Below are 17,500 nucleotides of genomic sequence, written 5' to 3' on the forward strand. Positions count from 1 at the left end.
GTCGGCCACTGAGAAGGAAAGGGGGGTACGCAGTCTTTGATAGCGAGCCACGACGGTGGCACTGTATTATCCTCAAAGCGGGCAAAGAAGGTGTTTCACTTGTCTGGAAGCGTGACGTTGGTATCCGTGACGTGGCTGTTTTTGTTTTTGTAGTCCGTGATTTCCTGTAGACCCTGCCACATACATCTCGTTACTGAGCCTTTGAATTGTGATACCACCTTGTCCCTGTGCCAGAATTTTGCTTGATTGCCTTGCAGAGGGACTAACTACACTGTTTATATTGAGCCATATCACCAGACCTCTTTCCATGGTTATATGCGGTGGATTGCGCTTTCAGTTTTTCGCGAATGCTGCCATCCATCCACGGTTTCTGGTTAGGGTAGGTTTTAATAGTCACAGTGGGTACGACATCGCCAATGCACTTATTTATAAACATACTCACCGAGTCAGCGTATGTCAATGTCGTTCTCTGAGGCTGACTAGAACATATTCCAGTCCACATGATCAAAACAATCTTGGAGCGTGGCTTCCGATTGGTCAGATCAGCGTTGAATGTTTGAGTTTCTGCCTATTAGCCGGGACGAGCAAGATGGCATCGTGGTCGGATTTGCCGAAGGGAGGGCAGGGGAGGGCTTTGTATGCATGGCGGAGAGTAGTGTAGCAGTGGTCGAGAGTATTAGCCCTACGTGTCGTGTAATCAATATGCTGCTAAAATCTAGGTAACATTGATCTCAAATTTGCTTATTTTGAAATCCCCTGCTACAATAAATGCAGCCTCCGGGTATATAGTTTCCAGTTTACATAGAGTCGAGTGAAATACCTTGAGGGCCATCTTGGTGTTCGCTTGAGTGGGAGGGGGGGGTCCACAGCTGTGACTATAACTGACGAGAATTCTCTTGGTAGGTAGAATGGCCGGCATTTGATTTTAAGGAATTCTAGATCGGGTGAGCAGAAGGACTTGAGTTCCTGTGTGTTGTTATGATCGCACCATGAGTTGTTAATCATAAAGCATACACCCCCGCCCTTCCTCTTCCCAGAGAGATGTTTATCTCTGTCATCGTGAAGCACGGAGAAGCACGGTGGCTGGACTGATTCTGACAACATATCCCAAGAAAGCCATGCTTCTGTGAAACAGAGAATGTTACAATCTCTGATGTCTCTTTGGAAGACAACCACTGCTCGAATTTCATCTACCTTGTTGTCAAGAGACATTGGCGAGTAGTATACTCGGGAGCTGTGAGCAATGTGCCCTTTTACAAAGCTTGACCAGAAGACCGCTCCGTCTGCCCCTTCTGCGTCGCCATTGTTTTCGGTCAGCTGCTGAGATTAGATCCATTGTCCTGTGTGGTGGTCTGAAGAGAGGATCTGCTTTGGGAAAGTTGTATTCCTGGTTGTAATGTTGGAAAGTATGTATGTAATAAGACTGAACATTTCCTGGGGTAACAATGTTAGAAATAATACATTAAAAAAAACAAAATAATCCATAGTTTCCTAAGAACGTGAAGCGAGGCAACCATCTCTGTTAGCGCCATGATGTGTTTATTCCCATTATTGTCACTGCTGAAAGGGGAATTTATCTCCCAATTTCTGTTGGAAAGCAGACTGAACCAGGTTATCTTTTAAGATTTTGCTTAGCTCTATTCCGTTGCTTTTTATCCTAAATAACTCCTGAGTGTTTGCCAATGACAAGTATACCCATAATATGATGCAGCCACCACCAGCCATGAAAATGTGAACAGTGGTACTCAGTGACATATTGTTGGATTTGCCCCAGACAAAATGCATTATATTCAGGACAAAACATTAATTTCTTTACCAAATGTTTTTCACTATTACTTTAGTGCCTTATTGCTAACAGCATGACTGTTTTCTGTACAGGCTTCCTTCTTTTCACTCTATCATATAGTTAGCTATTGTGGAGTAACTACAATGTTGTTGATCTATCCTCAGTATTCTCCCATCACAGCCATTAAACTCTGTAACTGTTTTAAAATCACCATTGGCCTCATGGTGAAATTGCTGAGCGGTTTCCTTCCTCCCTGGCGACTGAGTTAGGAAAGATGCCTGTATTTTTGTAGTGACTGGGTGTATTGATACACTGAGTTAGGAAAGATGCCTGTATCTTTGTAGTGACTGGGTGTATTGATACACTGAGTTAGGAAAGATGCCTGTATCTTTGTAGTGACTGGGTGTATTGATACACTGAGTTAGGAAAGATGCCTGTATCTTTGTAGTGACTGGGTGTATTGATACACTGAGTTAGGAAAGATCCCTGTATCTTTGTAGTGACTGGGTGTATTGATACACTGAGTTAGGAAAGATGCCTGTATCTTTGTAGGGTGTAAGGGATATTCAGTGTCTGCTTTTTATTTCAGCTATCTACCAATAGGTACCCTTCTTAGCGAGGCATTGGAAAACCTCCCTGGTCTTTGTGATTGAATCTGTGCTTGAATTGTACTTCTCGACTGAGGGACCTAAAAAAATGATGTTTACCACTATTATGGCACACAGAGTGAGTCCATGCATCTTATTGTATGATTTTGTGAGGCACATTGTTACTCCTGAACTCATTTAGGTTTACCATAACAAAGGGGTTGAATACTTATTCACTCAAGACATTTCAGCTTTTAGTTAAGTCATTTGTAAAAACAAATCTAACAACTAAATTCCACTTTGACATGATGGGATTTTCAAATCAAACAAATCAAATGTATTTATATAGCCCTTCGTACATCAGCTGATATCTCAAAGTGCTGTACAGAAACCCAGCCTAAAACCCCAGTGTGTAGGCCAGTGACAAAACATCACTGGTGGTGGAGCAGAAGTGTTTTAGAGTATCAGTGGGTCTGTTTAGTATTCAGTTCAGGGTTCATCCGGTTTAATTGAACAGATTACTGACATTTATTTACCACCAGCCTAGTGTGGAGCGATAAACCTCTGCAGTGTCATCAAACAGCTTTCCTAACCTTTCCCTGTCCGCCCTCTCTCTCTATATATATATCTATATCTAACTCTATCTCCCTCTCTCTATATATATATATATCTATATCTATCTAACTATCTCTCTCTCTCTCTCTCTCTCTCTCTCCCTGTCCGCCCTCTCTCTCTATATATATATATATCTATATCTAACTCTATCTCCCTCTCTCTATATATATATATCTATATCTAACTCTATCTCCCTCTCTATATATATATATATATCTATATCTAACTATCTCTCTCTCTCCTGTCCGCCCCTCTCTCTCTCTATATATATATCTATATCTAACTCTATCTCCCTCTCTCTATATATATTTCTTTATCTAACTCTCTCTCTCTCTCTCCCTGTCCGCCCTCTCTCTCTATATATATATATATATATATATATATATCTAACTCTAACTCTCTCTCTCTCTCTCTCTCTCTCTCTCTCTCTCTCTCTCTCTCTCTCTCTCTCTCTCTCTCTCTCTCTCTCTCTCTCCCTGTCCGCCCTCTCTCTATATATATATATATATCTATGTCTAACTCTATCTCTCTATATATATATATATCTTTATCTAACTCTATCTCTCTCTCTATATATATATATATATCTTTATCTAACTATCTCTCTCTATATATATATCTTTATCTAACTCTATCTCTCTCTATATATATATATCTATATCTAACTCTATCTCTCTCTCTCTATATATATATATATATATCTATATCTAACTCTATCTCTCTATATATATATATATATATATCTATATCTATATCTAACTCTATCTCTCTCTCTCTCTCTCTCTCTCTCTCTCTCTCTCTCCCTGTCCGCCCTCTCTCTATATATATATATATATCTATGTCTAACTCTATCTCTCTCTATATATATATATATATCTTTATCTAACTCTATCTCTCTATATATATATATATATCTTTATCTAACTATCTCTCTCTATATATATATCTTTATCTAACTCTATCTCTCTCTATATATATATATCTATATCTAACTCTATCTCTCTCTCTCTATATATATATATATATATCTATATCTAACTCTATCTCTCTATATATATATATATATATATATATATATATATATCTATCTAACTCTATCTCTCTCTCTCTCTCTCTCTCTCTCTCTCTCTCTCCCTGTCCGCCCTCTCTATATATATATATATATATATATATATAACTCTATCTCTCTCTCTATATATATATATATCTTTATCTAACTCTATCTCTCTCTATATATATATATCTTTATCTAACTCTATCTCTCTCTATATATATATATATCTTTATCTAACTCTATCTCTCTCTATATATATATATATATATATCTATATCTAACTCTATCTCTCTCTATATATATATATATATATCTAACTCTGTCTCTCTCTCTCTCTCCCTGTCCGCCCTCTCTCTATATATATATCTTTATCTAACTCTATCTCTCTCTATATATATATATATCTTTATCTAACTCTATCTCTCTCTCTCTCTATATATATATATATATATGTAACGGCGTTCTTCGTTTGTTGAAAGAGAGTCGGACCGAAATGCAGCGTGGTGGTTACTCATGTCTTTAATGAAAGAATAGCGATACATGAAAATAACTGAAAGATATAAAAACAACAAACGGAACGTGAAACCTAATGCAGCCTATCTGGTGAACACTACACAGAGACAGGAACAATCACCCACGAAATACAAAGTGAAACCCAGGCTACCTAAATACGGTTCCCCATCAGAGACAACAAGAATCACCTGACTCTGATTGAGAACCGCCTCAGACAGCCAAGCCTATACTAGACACACCCCTAATCAACCACAATCCCAATGCCTACAAAAACCCAATATGACAATACAATAACCCCATGGCACACCCTGGCCTGAACAAATAATTAAAGAAAACACAAAATACTAAGACCAAGGCGTGACAGAACCCCCCTAAGGTGCGGACTCCCGGACGCACCTCAAAACCATAGGGAGGGTCCGGGTGGGCGTCTGTCCATGGTGGCGGTTCCGGCTCGGGACGTGGACCCCACTCCATTAATGTCCTAGTTCCTCCCCTTCGCGTCCTGGGATAATCCACCCTCGCCGCCGACCATGGCCTAATAGTCCTCACCCAGAACTCCACTGAACTGAGGAGCAGCTCGTGACTGAGGGGCAGCTCGGGACTGAGGGGCAGCTCGGGACTGAGGGGCAGCCCGGAACTGAGGGGGCAGCCCGGGACTGAGGGGCAGCCCGGAACTGAGAGAAAGCCCAGTACTGAGAGGAAGCCCAGTACTGAGAGGAAGCCCAGTACTGAGATGAAGCTCAGGCAGGTAGTAGGCTCCGGTAGATCCTGGCGGGCTGGCGGATCTGGAAGATTCTGGTTGACTAGCAGATCTGGAAGATTCTGGTTGACTAGCAGATCTGGAAGAATCTGGTTGACTGGCAGATCTAGAAGATCATGGCTGACTGGCGGATCTAGCTGCTCTATGCAGACTGGCAGCTCTTTGCAGACTGACAGCTCTGGCTGCTTCAGGCAGACTGACAGCTCTGGCTGCTTCATACAGACTGACAGCTCTGGCTGCTTCATACAGACTGACAGCTCTGACTGCTTCATACAGACTGACAGCTCTGACTGCTCCATGCAGGCTGACAGCTCTGGCTGCCGCATACAGACTGACAGCTCTGGCTGCTTTATGCAGACTGACAGCTCTGGCTGCTTCATGCAGACTGACAGCTCTGGCTGCTTCATGCAGACTGACAGCTCTGGCTGCTCCGAACAGGCAGGAGGCTCCGGCAGCGCTGTAGAGGAGGAAGGCTCTGATAGCGCTGAACATGCAGGGAGACTCCAGCAGCGCTGTAGAGGAGGAAGGCTCTGATAGCGCTGAACAGACAGGAGACTCCGACAGCACAGGAGAGGCGAGGCGCACTGTAGGCCTGATGCGTGGTGCTGCCACTGGTGATACTGGGCCGAGGACACGCACAGGAAGCCTGGTCCTGGGAGCTGCAACCGGAGGACTGGTGTGTGGAGGTGGCTCTGGATAGACCGGACCGTGTAGGCGCACTGGAGCTCTTGAGCACCGAGCCTGCCCAACCTTACCTGGCTCGATGCCCACTCTAGCCCGGCCAATACGAAGGGCTGGTATGAACCGCACCGGGCTATGCACCCGCACTGGAAACACCGTGCGCTCCATCGCATAACACGGTGCCTGCCCGGTCTCTCTAGCCCCCGGTAAGCACAGGGAGTTTGCGCAGGTCTCCTACCTTGCATAGCCATACTCCTGTAAGCCCCCCAAAAAGAAAAATTGGGGGCTGCTTTTCGGGCTTCCTTGCCAACCGTGTTCCCTCGTATCATCGGCTCCTATCTCCGGCTGCCTCTGCTCTCCTTAGTGCCTCCACCTGTCCCCATGGGAGGCGATCTCTTCCGGCCAGTATCTCCTCCCAAGTGTAACAACCTTTGCCATCCAACACGTCTTCCCATGTCCATTCTCCGAATAATTCATCCTCCTTTCGCTGCTCATGCTGTCGCTGCCGTGTCTTTCTCTTCGACTCCATTCTCCTATAGCCCTCTTCACACTGCTCCAGCGAATCCCAGGCGGGCTCCGGCACTCTCTCTGGGTCGACCGCCCACCTGTCTATTTCTTCCCTCGTAGTATACTCCATACCTCTGCTGTCCATAACGCCCTCCCTTCGCTGCTCATGCTGTCACTGCCTGTTAACACGCTGCTCGGTCCGTGTGTGGTGGGTGATTCTGTAACGGCGTTCTTCGTTTGTTGAAAGAGAGTCGGACCGAAATGCAGCGTGGTGGTTACTCATGTCTTTAATGAAAGAATAGCGATACATGAAAATAACTGAAAGGTACAAAAACAACAAACGGAACGTGAAACCTAATACAGCCTATCTGGTGAACACTACACAGAGACAGGAACATGCAGACTGACAGCTCTGGCTGCTTCATTCAGATTGACAGCTCTGACTGCTCCATGCAGTCAGAGCCTACAAATGCCTACAAAATGCCTACAAAAACCCCAATACGACAATACAATAACCCCATGTCACACCCTGGCCTGAACAAACAATTAAAGAAAACACAAAATACTAAGACCAAGGCGTGACAATGTATCTATATCTAACTCTAACTCTATCTCTCTCTCTCTCTCTCCCTGTCCGCCTCCTCTCTCTCTATATATATATATATATATATATATATATATATATATATATATATATATATCTGCCCTCTCTCTATATATATCTATATCTAACTCTATATCTCTCTCTCCATATATATATATACATATCTATATCTAACTCTATATCACTCTCTATCTCTCTCTCTCTCTCTCTCTCTCTCTCTCTATATATATATATATATATATATATATATATATATATATATATATATATATATATATATATATATATATATCTAACTCGATATCTCTCTCTATATATATATATCTATATCTAACTCTCTCTCTCTCTCTATATATATATATATATATATATATATATCTAACTCTATATCTCTCTAACTCTCTACCTCTCTATATATATATATGTATATATCTATATCTAACTCTATATCTCTCTCTCTATATATATATAGATATATCTAACTCTCTCTATATATATAAATAAATATATATATATATATCTGTTCTCTCTCTCTCCTCTCCATCAGTCTCTCTCTCAATTCAATTCAATTCAATTCAAGGGCTTTATTGGCATGGGAAACATGTGTTAACATTGCCAAAGCAAGTGAGGTAGATAATATATACAGTGAAATAAACAATAAAAATTAACAGTAGACATCACACATACAGAAGTTTCAAAGCAATAAAGACATTACAAATGTCATATTATATATATATACAGTGTTTTAACAATGTACAAATGGTAAAGGACACAAGATAAAATAAATAAGCATAGATATGGGTTGTATTTACAATGGTGCGTGTTCTTCACTGGTTGCCCTTTTCTCGTGGCAACAGGTCACAAATCTTGCTGCTTTGATGGCACACTGTGAAATTTCACCCAGTAGATATGGGAGTTTTTCAAAATTGGATTTGTTTTCGAATTCTTTGTGGATCTGTGTAATCTGAGGGAAATATGTCTCTATATGGTCATACATTGGGCAGGAGGTTAGGAAGTGCAGCTCAGTTTCCACCTCATTTTGTGGGCAGTGAGCACATAGCCTGTCTTCTCTTGAGAGCCATGTCTGCCTATGGCGGCCTTTCTCAATAGCAAGGCTATGCTCGCTGAGTCTGTACATAGTCAAAGCTTTCCTTAATTTTGGGTCAGTCACAGTGGTCAGGTATTCTGCCGCTGTGTACTCGCTGTGTAGGGCCAAATAGCATTCTAGTTTGCTCTGTTTTTTTGTTAATTCTTTCCAATGTGTCAAGTAATTATCTTTTTGTTTTCTCATGATTTGGTTGGGTCTAATTGTGCTGCTGTCCTGGGACTCTGTAGGGTGTGTTTGTGAACAGAGCCCCAGGACCAGCTTGCTTAGGGACTCTTCTCCAGGTTCATCTCTCTGTAGGTGATGGCTTTGTTGTGGAAGGTTTGGGAATCGCTTCCTTTTAGGTGGTTATAGAATTTAACAGCTCTTTTCTGGATTTTGATAATTACTGAGTATCGGCCTAATTCTGCTCTGCATGCATTATTTGGTGTTCTACGTTGTACACGGAGGATATTTTTGCAGAATTCTGCGTGCAGAGTCTCAATTTGGTGTTTGTCCCATTTTGTGAAGTCTTGGTTGCTGAGCGGACCCCAGACCTCACAACCATAAAGGGAAATAGGCTCTATGACTGATTCAAGTATTTTTAGCCAAATCCTAATTGGTATGTTGAAATTTATGTTCCTTTTGATGGCATAGAATGCCCTTCTTGCCTTGTCTCTCAGATCGTTCACAGCTTTGTGGAAGTTACCTGTGGCGCTGATGCTTATGCCAAGGTATGTATAGTTTTTGTGTGCTCTAGGGCAACAGTGTCTAGATGGAATTTGTATTTGTGGTCCTGGTGACTGGACCTTTTTGGAACACCATTATTTTGGTCTTACTGAGGTTTACTGTCAGGGCCCAGGTCTGACAGAATCTGTGCATAAGATCTAGGTGCTGCTGTAGGCCCTCCTTGGTTGGTGACAGAAGTACCAGATCATCAGCAAACAGTAGACATTTGACTTCGGATTCTAGTAGGGTGAGGCCGGGTGCTGCAGACTTTTCTAGTGCCCGCGCCAGTTCGTTGATATATATGTTGAAGAGGGTGGGGCTTAAGCTGCATCCCTGTCTAACCCCATGACCCTGTGTGAAGAAATGTGTGTGTTTTTTGCCAATTTTAACCGCACACTTGTTGTTTGTGTACATGGATTTTATGATGTCGTATGTTTTACCCCAACACCACTTTCCATCAGTTTGTATAGCAGACCCTCATGCCAAATTGAGTCAAAGGTTTTTTTGAAATCAACAAAGCATGAGAAGACTTTGTTTTGGTTTGTTTGGTTGTCAATTAAAGTGTGCAGGGTGAATACATGGTATGTTGTACGGTAATTTGATAAAAAAAGCCAATTTGACATTTGCTCAGTACATTGTTTTCATTGAGGAAGTGTACGAGTCTGCTGTTAATGATAATGCAGAGGATTTTCCCAAGGTTACTGTTGACGCATATTCCACGGTAGTTATTGGGGTCAAATTTGTCTCCATTTTTGTGGATTGGGGTGATCAGTCCTTGGTTCCAAATATTGGGGAAGATGCCACAACACCACAGGCCTTTTTTTTTTTGGGTTGGAGGGTTTTTATTTTGTCCTGTAACTCATTCAATGTAATTGGAGAATCCAGTGGGTTCTGGTAGTCTTTAATAGTTGATTCTAAGATCTGTATTTGATCATGTATATGTTTTTGCTCTTTATTCTTCGTTATAGAGCCAAAAAGATTGGAGAAGTGGTTTACCCATACATCTCCATTTTGGATAGATAGTTCTTCGTGTTGTTGTTTGTTTAGTGTTTTCCAATTTTCCCAGAAGTGGTTAGAGTCTATGGATTCTTCAATGACATTGAGCTGATTTCTGACATGCTGTTCCTTCTTTTTCCGTAGTGTATTTCTGTATTGTTTTAGTGACTGACCATAGTGAAGACGTAGACTCAGGTTTTCCGGGTCTCTTTGTTTTTGGTTGGACAGGTTTCTCAATTTCTTTCTTAGATTTTTGCATTCTTCATCAAACCATTTGTCATTGTTGTTAATTTTCTTCGGTTTTCTATTTGAGATTTTTAGATTTGATAGGGAGGCTGAAAGGTCAAATATACTGTTAAGATTTTCTACTGCTAAGTTTACACCTTCACTATTACAGTGGAACGTTTTACCCAGGAAATTGTCTAAAGGGGATTGAATTTGTTGTTGCCTAATTGTTTTTTGGTAGGTTTCCAAACTGCATTCCTTCCATCTATAGCATTTCTTAATGTTACTCAGTTCCTTTGGCTTTGATGCCTCATGATTGAGTATTGCTCTGTTTAAGTAGACTGTGATTTTGCTGTGGTCTGATAGGGGGCTGACTGTGAATGCTCTGAGAGACTCTGAGTTGAGGTCAGTGATAAAGTAGTCTACAGTACTACTGCCAAGAGATGAACTATAGGTGTACCTACCGTAGGAGTCCCCTTGAAGCCTACCATTGACTATGTACATACCCAGCGTGCGACAGAGCTGCAGGAGTTGTGACTCATTTTTGTTGGTTATGTTGTCATAGTTGTGCCTAGGGGGGCATATGGGGGAGGGAATGCTGTCACCTCCAGGCAGGTGTTTGTCCCCCTGTGTGCTGAGGGTGTCAGGTTCTTGTCCAGTTCTGGCATTTAGGTCACCACAGACTAGTACATGTCCCTGGGCCTGGAAATGATTGATTTCCCCCCAAGCTGTCTTCATTAAAGTATGGGGATTATATTGAGGGGATATAGGTACCACACATGAGGACATTTTCTCTGATAATTTCCTTTTGAATTTCTAGCCAAATGTAGAATGTTCCTGTTTTGATTAATTTAATGGAGTGAGTTAGGTCTGCTCTATACCAAATTAACATACCCCCTGAGTCCCTTCCCTGTTTCACACCTGGTAGTTTGGTGGATGGGACTACCAGCTCTCTGTAACCTAGAGGGCAACCAGTGGGTCTGTCTCCTCTATACCAGGTTTCTTGCAGGATGACAATGTCTGTATTACCGATTTCTTTGGTGAAGTCCGGGTTTCTGCTCTTCAGGCCAAAGGCAGATGACCTCAGGCCTTGGATATTCCAGGATGATATAGTGAATGCTTTTGTTCCATAGAGTGTCAATGTTATTGGTCGTGGTTTGGCCTCAGGCCAGTAAGTGTGAGCAGAGCCTGCTGAGCATCTGGTACATGCCATTGGCCTGGGCGAGTGTGAGTGGGGGTTGGACTGTTTGCCCGCTCACTACCTGGGCGTATGTGTGGCTTCCATGTTGAGGCACTCTTTGCGGGGTGGGGTGCATGGGGTGGGCAGGAGTGGCATAGGTCTGATCTGAGGGGGCCTAAATGGGGTGTGGGCATGGTTGACGTGGGGGGTGTTGATTGGTTGGGGTGGGGGGTGTGGATGTGTCTGGGTGTGCGGTGGTCTGGATGTAATTCCTCTTGGCGTGGGTCCTCTATGTGTAGGTCCAGGGGAGGGTCCTGCAGGTCTGGGAAGGTGTCTCGCTGGTCTGGGTGGGGTGTCTATTGATCTGTTGCTCCTGTGTGAAGTGTTGGGGATACGTTTGAGAGCGATGTCCTTTAGAGTTCGGGCAAGGTGGGCACTGCTGCCTTGTAGAGGTGGACCTGGTCATAGAGGCTTTGAGGCACAGTCACGGGAAATACTTGCGTTTACCCGCTGTATTGTGGCAGGGTGGAAGTCTTTTCGTGGTAGCAGGGTGGAGATCACTCCCTTCAGTGCTGTGGCCACTCTTTCTTGCTGTGCTCTCAGGTCGTTTGTGCCTGTGTGTATTATTATGTGGCTGGGTGAGCCTAGTTTGGCCTCAGACAGAAGGTCGAGGGCGCGCTGGGTGTTTGGACACCAGAGTTTAGACACACTGTGTTTGGGAAAAAGTTTTTTTCCTTCTATATATTTCCCATTTGAGTCCATAAGTAGTACAATCTGTGTCTTGTGTTTGTCCTCAGTGGGTGTGGGGGTTGTCAGAAGGGCTATCAGACAGTCTGACAGGGGGTGCTCAGAGGGGGTGAGAGCCGCTGGGCTTGGGGTTCTTCATTTGTCTGTTCTGCTGTGATGTTGACTCTATGGTTAGGGTCTGGTGTGGACTGTTCTGCTGTGGTGTCGAGACTTTTGTTGGGGGCTGAGGTGGGCTGTTCTGCTGGCTTCTCTGTGGGGGTGGCCACCTCTCTAGTGGGTTGTTCTCTGTCGCACGCCGTCCCCTCAACCTCTCCTCCATCCCCCTCACCCTCTCCTCCATCCCCCTCAACCTCTCCTCCACCAGCAGTCTGACACTCTCCTCTAGTGCTCTGTTCTGCTCCTCGTTCTCCTGTTGTATTTGTCTCACCACTGTCCAAAGTGCAGATATGTCTCTGTCCACCTCCAGATCTCCGGGTCTGGTTAAGGGGCTGTTGTTGTGCTGGACTGTTGTCTGGGTCTGTGCTGACTGAAGTGTAATCACCTGCTGTTCCAGCTCCACCTGCCTTATCTCCAGCTGGGTGAATTTGTCCTTAATTTCAATGAGGGAGTGGTAATCTGTGCTGGGAGGTTGACTCTCCGCTGGGGTTGCTCGTCTGTGGGGTTACATAATGAAGAGGTCTGGTCTGACCTGCTCGGTGTGGGGGTATCTTTATCAAGGGAGAGCTTCTCCTGCTGGGCTAATTATTTGATTAGGTGAAAGTCCAGCTGAAACTGTTTGGGGTTACCCTGTGCCATTACTGTTCCGGACTTATAGATATTTATATTACTTGACTCAGAGTCCTCGTTATCAAGTATTCTGAGTTTCCAACCCTCGTTAATCCCCCCTCTTGTAACAGAGGGGTAGTGTGCTAATATAGCACTGTGCCATGCCAGGGGATGGTTTGTGTGGAAGATAAGGTTGCTGATGTTCCCATTTTTGTAATAGTCAGCAAAAAGTGTCTCTTGATTTTCCATAAGGAGCTTCATTTTGTAATCTTTTCTTGACTTCTCATTATTTACATGCAAAGGGTACTGTATTTTAATTACCTCTGAACAGAGGGAGGGAGCCTCTAAGGTCTCTCCATTTGGTTGGGGTAGACTGTGTGACTCTCCTGCCATTGCTGGGCTAATGGGCTTTGACACCTCTCACTTGACACGCCGGTGCTAGTTGAAGCTGTATCAAGCTTGGCAGAATTATGTTAGAATTCAGTCCTTATAAAGTAATGTTGTGCATTTTTCTTCTTGGCTTTTGGCTTTTAAAATATAGTTTCAGACAAAACATTACTCACTCAGTTCCAGGTTGGATGGTGTTTTTAGGTTTCTGTTGCTTTCCAGAGAATTTGCTGTATAGATAAATAAATCTTGGTAGTTGTGGACCTTCCAGGTGATTCCGTAATTCCGTCCAAAATCAGGTTGTAGGTTTTAAGTTTTGATTTGAAGTGGGGGTTATGTTGTAGAGGGTAGAATCCAGTATGTGTTCCTGACAAAAAATCCAAGTTTATCTAACTCCTAACCTATCTTTTTTAAAGAAAATGCTGAAAAATGCAGGAGCTCATCTGATCCTGACTTCTCTGTCTGTCTGTCTGTCTCTCTCTCTCTCTCTCTCTCTCTCTCTCTCTCTCTCTCTCTCTCTCTCTCTCTCTCTCTCCTCTCCATCAGTCTCTCTCTCTCTCTCCGTCTCTCCTCTCCATCAGTCTCTCTCTCTCTCTCTCTCTCTCTCTCTCTCTCTCTCTCTCTCTCTCTCTCTCCTCTCCATCAGTCTCTCGCTCTCCTCTCCATCAGTCTCTCTCTCTCTTTCTCTCTCTCTCCTCTCCATCAGTCTCTCTCTCTCTCTCTCTCTCTCTCTCTCTCTCTCTCTCTCTCTCTCTCTCTCTCTCTCTCCTCTCTCTCTCTCTCTCTCTCTCTCTCTCTCCTCTCCTCTCTCTCTCTCTCTCTCTCTCTTCTCTCTCAGTCTCTCTCCATCTCTCCTCTCCATCAGTCTCTCTCTCTCTCCTCTTTCTCTCTCTCTCCTCTTCATCAGTCTCTCTCTCTGCCCCTCTTTCTGTCTCTCTCTCTCTCTCTCTCTCTCTCTCTCTCTCTCTCTCTCTCCCCTTCTCTTCCGTTTTGCAATCCCCCTACCTCACCCTATCTTACTCCCCTCTCAATCACACCCATTCTCCCTTTTCCCCTTTCTACCTTATCTCTCTCGCTCGCACGCTCTCTCCCTCACCCTCTCTCCCTCTGTGTGGTGATGCTATCTAAGGTTTGTGTGTAGAAGGTTGAGGTCAAACACAGAGCTAAGTCTTACAGGATAAAGTAATTTGTGATCTGGGCCAGCAGCTCTTTATAGCAGGAAATAGGAATACTATTTATAAATGGATGTCTTGCAGGGCATCTAGGATCTGACACACACCCTCGCACACGCACATACACACACACACTCACACTCACACACACATTTGCATCACACACATACACACAGCTCCAAATATTTACCAGTTGGTTGTTAATGACCTCCCGTGGACCTCTGCGGAGTTCTATGATCATTAGAACTCCCTGATGATTGTTTGGAACCCTCCTTTCTCTCTACTCATTGGCCGCCTGAGGGTTCTAGAAGGTCCCTGTAGTGAAACAGTGGCTATGTCTGAAACACCAGCAGGGGAAGGTTATGATTAGCTAGGTTTCCAATTGGTGAAAGTTTTTCATCTGAATATTTTAAAATCAGCATAAAAACAATATGTGCATTTTCCACCAGACATGTGTTTCCATCAAATGGACTTGTTGCAGATTAAAGGCTGTATGTGACGACATAGTGAACATAAAAATCATTGTTGTTGCTAAATTCTCTAGTATCGATAAATAAGACACATTTACATCGCATTTTCATCTCGACTGATGCTTTTGTCAGAAAAAACATTGCGTTGTATAGTGAATGTGAATGTGCCCACTCTGGTATTGGCATGTGCATTCTCGCCAACAGCTGGCAGACAGAGTGCGGGTATAGCCTATATAATGAGATGATTATGGACAAGTGAGATTATTTTAACTTGTCAAAAGGCAGCCAAGCATCGGTCATCATGTCACCAGAATAAAAACTGATATTTATTGGAAAGAAGAATCAAGGTCATCACTGTGCACTTTCACCACCCAGCAATAAACTGCACGGTTTCTCAAGTCATGGTGGGAGGACCACACAACATCTCATCGGGTGACTCCAAGTTCACTTCCATATGATAGTTGTTATATCAATATTTGCTCATAAATGCGTTTCCACCGCCATTTATTTCATCATTAATTTTACAGACACAAAAAGATCCCAACTTTGTCAAGCATATTTTGTTTTGTTGACATTTGGAAAGTTTACCGACAAATTTGCTGTTTCCATAAGGCCAGCCGTGACATTTTGTATCCGGCATGTGCTTTACTCGTGTAAAAATATTGGTGGAAACCTGGTTATTGTAACACCTGGAACGCCAGGCTACTGGAAAAACAGCTGAAACTTGAAACTGTTTTGTTCCAGGAAATCACTTAGTGTACATGACTACATTGTACTGTACATTTAGAGATGTCATTTACAGTAAGTACAGATTGATTTAATTGGTATGCTGCTATTTTTTACCCCAAACGATTTTTCCTCAAAGTCACAAAGCTTTGTGCCTCAACATTGCATTAGCCTAGAGGTTAAGAGCTTTGAGCCAGTAACTGAAAGGTCGCTGATTCAAGTTCCCGAGTCAAGCAGGTGAAAAAATCTGATGTGCCCTTGTGCAAGGCACTTAACCTTAATTGTTCCTGTAAGTTGCTCTGGATAAGAGCATCCACTAAAATGTTTTTAAAAAAATGGCCACTGAGCTAAAGCCAACGCGTTTGCTTGGTAGAGCCAACACGTCTTTAAAATCCCAGGCAACGTTACTCACCCTTTTCTCCGCAATTTCTTTCTCTCCATCTCTCTGTCAGATTCGTCGTCAAGGTGGGATCCAGCTGCTGGTAGACCTGTTGGACCACCGTATGAGTGAGGTCCACCGTAGTGCCTGTGGAGCCCTGAGGAACCTGGTCTACGGCAAGGCCAACGACGACAACAAGATCACCCTGAAGAACTGTGGGGGCATACCTGCCCTGGTCCGCCTGCTACGCAAGACTGGAGACGTGGAGATAAGAGAACTGGTCACAGGTACATTTAAAAAATATATAGATATATTTCACCTATATTTAACCAGGTAGGCCAGTTGAGAACATGTTCTACATTTCAACTTTGAAATGAGCATGCATTTGGTTTTACTAGCATTTAAAAGCAGTTGCAGGCCATGGAAGGAGTGTTGTGTGGCATTGAAGCTTTTTTGGAGGTTTGTTAACCTCTTACTGCATAAACCCCTCTAGCGGGACCAAATTCGACAACACCTGGTGAAATCGGAGTGCGTCAAATTCAAAATACAAAATCGTAATATTAAACATTCATAAAAATTCAAGTGTCCTACATCATTTAAAAGCTTAACTTCTTGTTAATCCAGCCTCTTTGTCAGATTTCAAAAAGGCTTTACCATGCAAACTATGTGATTATCTGAGGACAGAGCCCCGCATACAAAAGCATTAAACATTTTCCAAACAAGCAGAGGGGTTTAGAAAGTCAGAAATAGCGATAAAATAAATCACTTACCTTTGAAGATCTTCCTCTTTTTGCAATCGAAAGGGTCCCAGCTACATTTAAAAAAATCATTTTTTGGATTTTTCAAAAAACAAGCCTGAAACTCTTTCTAAAGACTGTTGACATCTACTGGAAGCTCTAGGAACTGCAATCTGGGAGGTATTCCTTTGATATTCCCAATTGTATGCATATCCTAGCTTCTGGGCCTGAGTAATAGGCATGTTACTTTGGGCACGTCAGTCATCCGAAATACCGACTACTGCCACCGGCCCACAAGAAGTTTAACAGAGTGTCTAAAGAAGGGCCAGATGTATACAGAATGGTGTTGTCTGCATAGAGGTGGATAAGAGAATCACCAGCAGCAAGAGCGACATCATTGATATATACTTAGAAAGGGGCTGCAACAATTTCGGCAGATCATTTTAGAAAGAGAAGTCAACAAATGAGAGTGCCTGGGGAATGGGAGTGCTGCTGGGGGCTGCAGGGCCTGGGTTAACCTCTACATCACCAGAGGAACAGAGGAGGAGTAGGACTAAGGGTACACACGCACAGACGCTCGCACTTACGCACACATAACACACTGACACGTCTACATTCCAGAAGACTGTGATGACTTTCCAATAGTTTCATGTTTCCTGAGTCCAGGCATATTCAGTAGCCAGATAACATAGCTATACAATAGAAAACCATTTGAAAAGATAACAGGTTTAGTGAGTTCAAGTCACTCCTTTTCAGCATTCCATCTTAATTCTCAGACCCTCATTGTCCACGTTTT

General features: G+C 43.1%; 1 protein-coding gene across 1 annotated transcript in view; it reads left to right on the forward strand.

The window, feature by feature from the left end:
* Nucleotides 1-17,500, forward strand: part of LOC127916474 (catenin delta-2-like) — a 660,130-nt gene that overhangs the window by 461,377 nt on the left and 181,253 nt on the right. The window contains exon 14 of the mRNA XM_052498259.1: nt 16,041-16,254. Coding sequence (XP_052354219.1) covers nt 16,041-16,254 — 214 coding nt within the window. The remainder of the gene's footprint in view (nt 1-16,040; nt 16,255-17,500) is intronic.

This window comes from Oncorhynchus keta, chromosome 4, assembly GCF_023373465.1.
Source record: "Oncorhynchus keta strain PuntledgeMale-10-30-2019 chromosome 4, Oket_V2, whole genome shotgun sequence".
Lineage (NCBI taxonomy): Eukaryota > Metazoa > Chordata > Actinopteri > Salmoniformes > Salmonidae > Oncorhynchus > Oncorhynchus keta.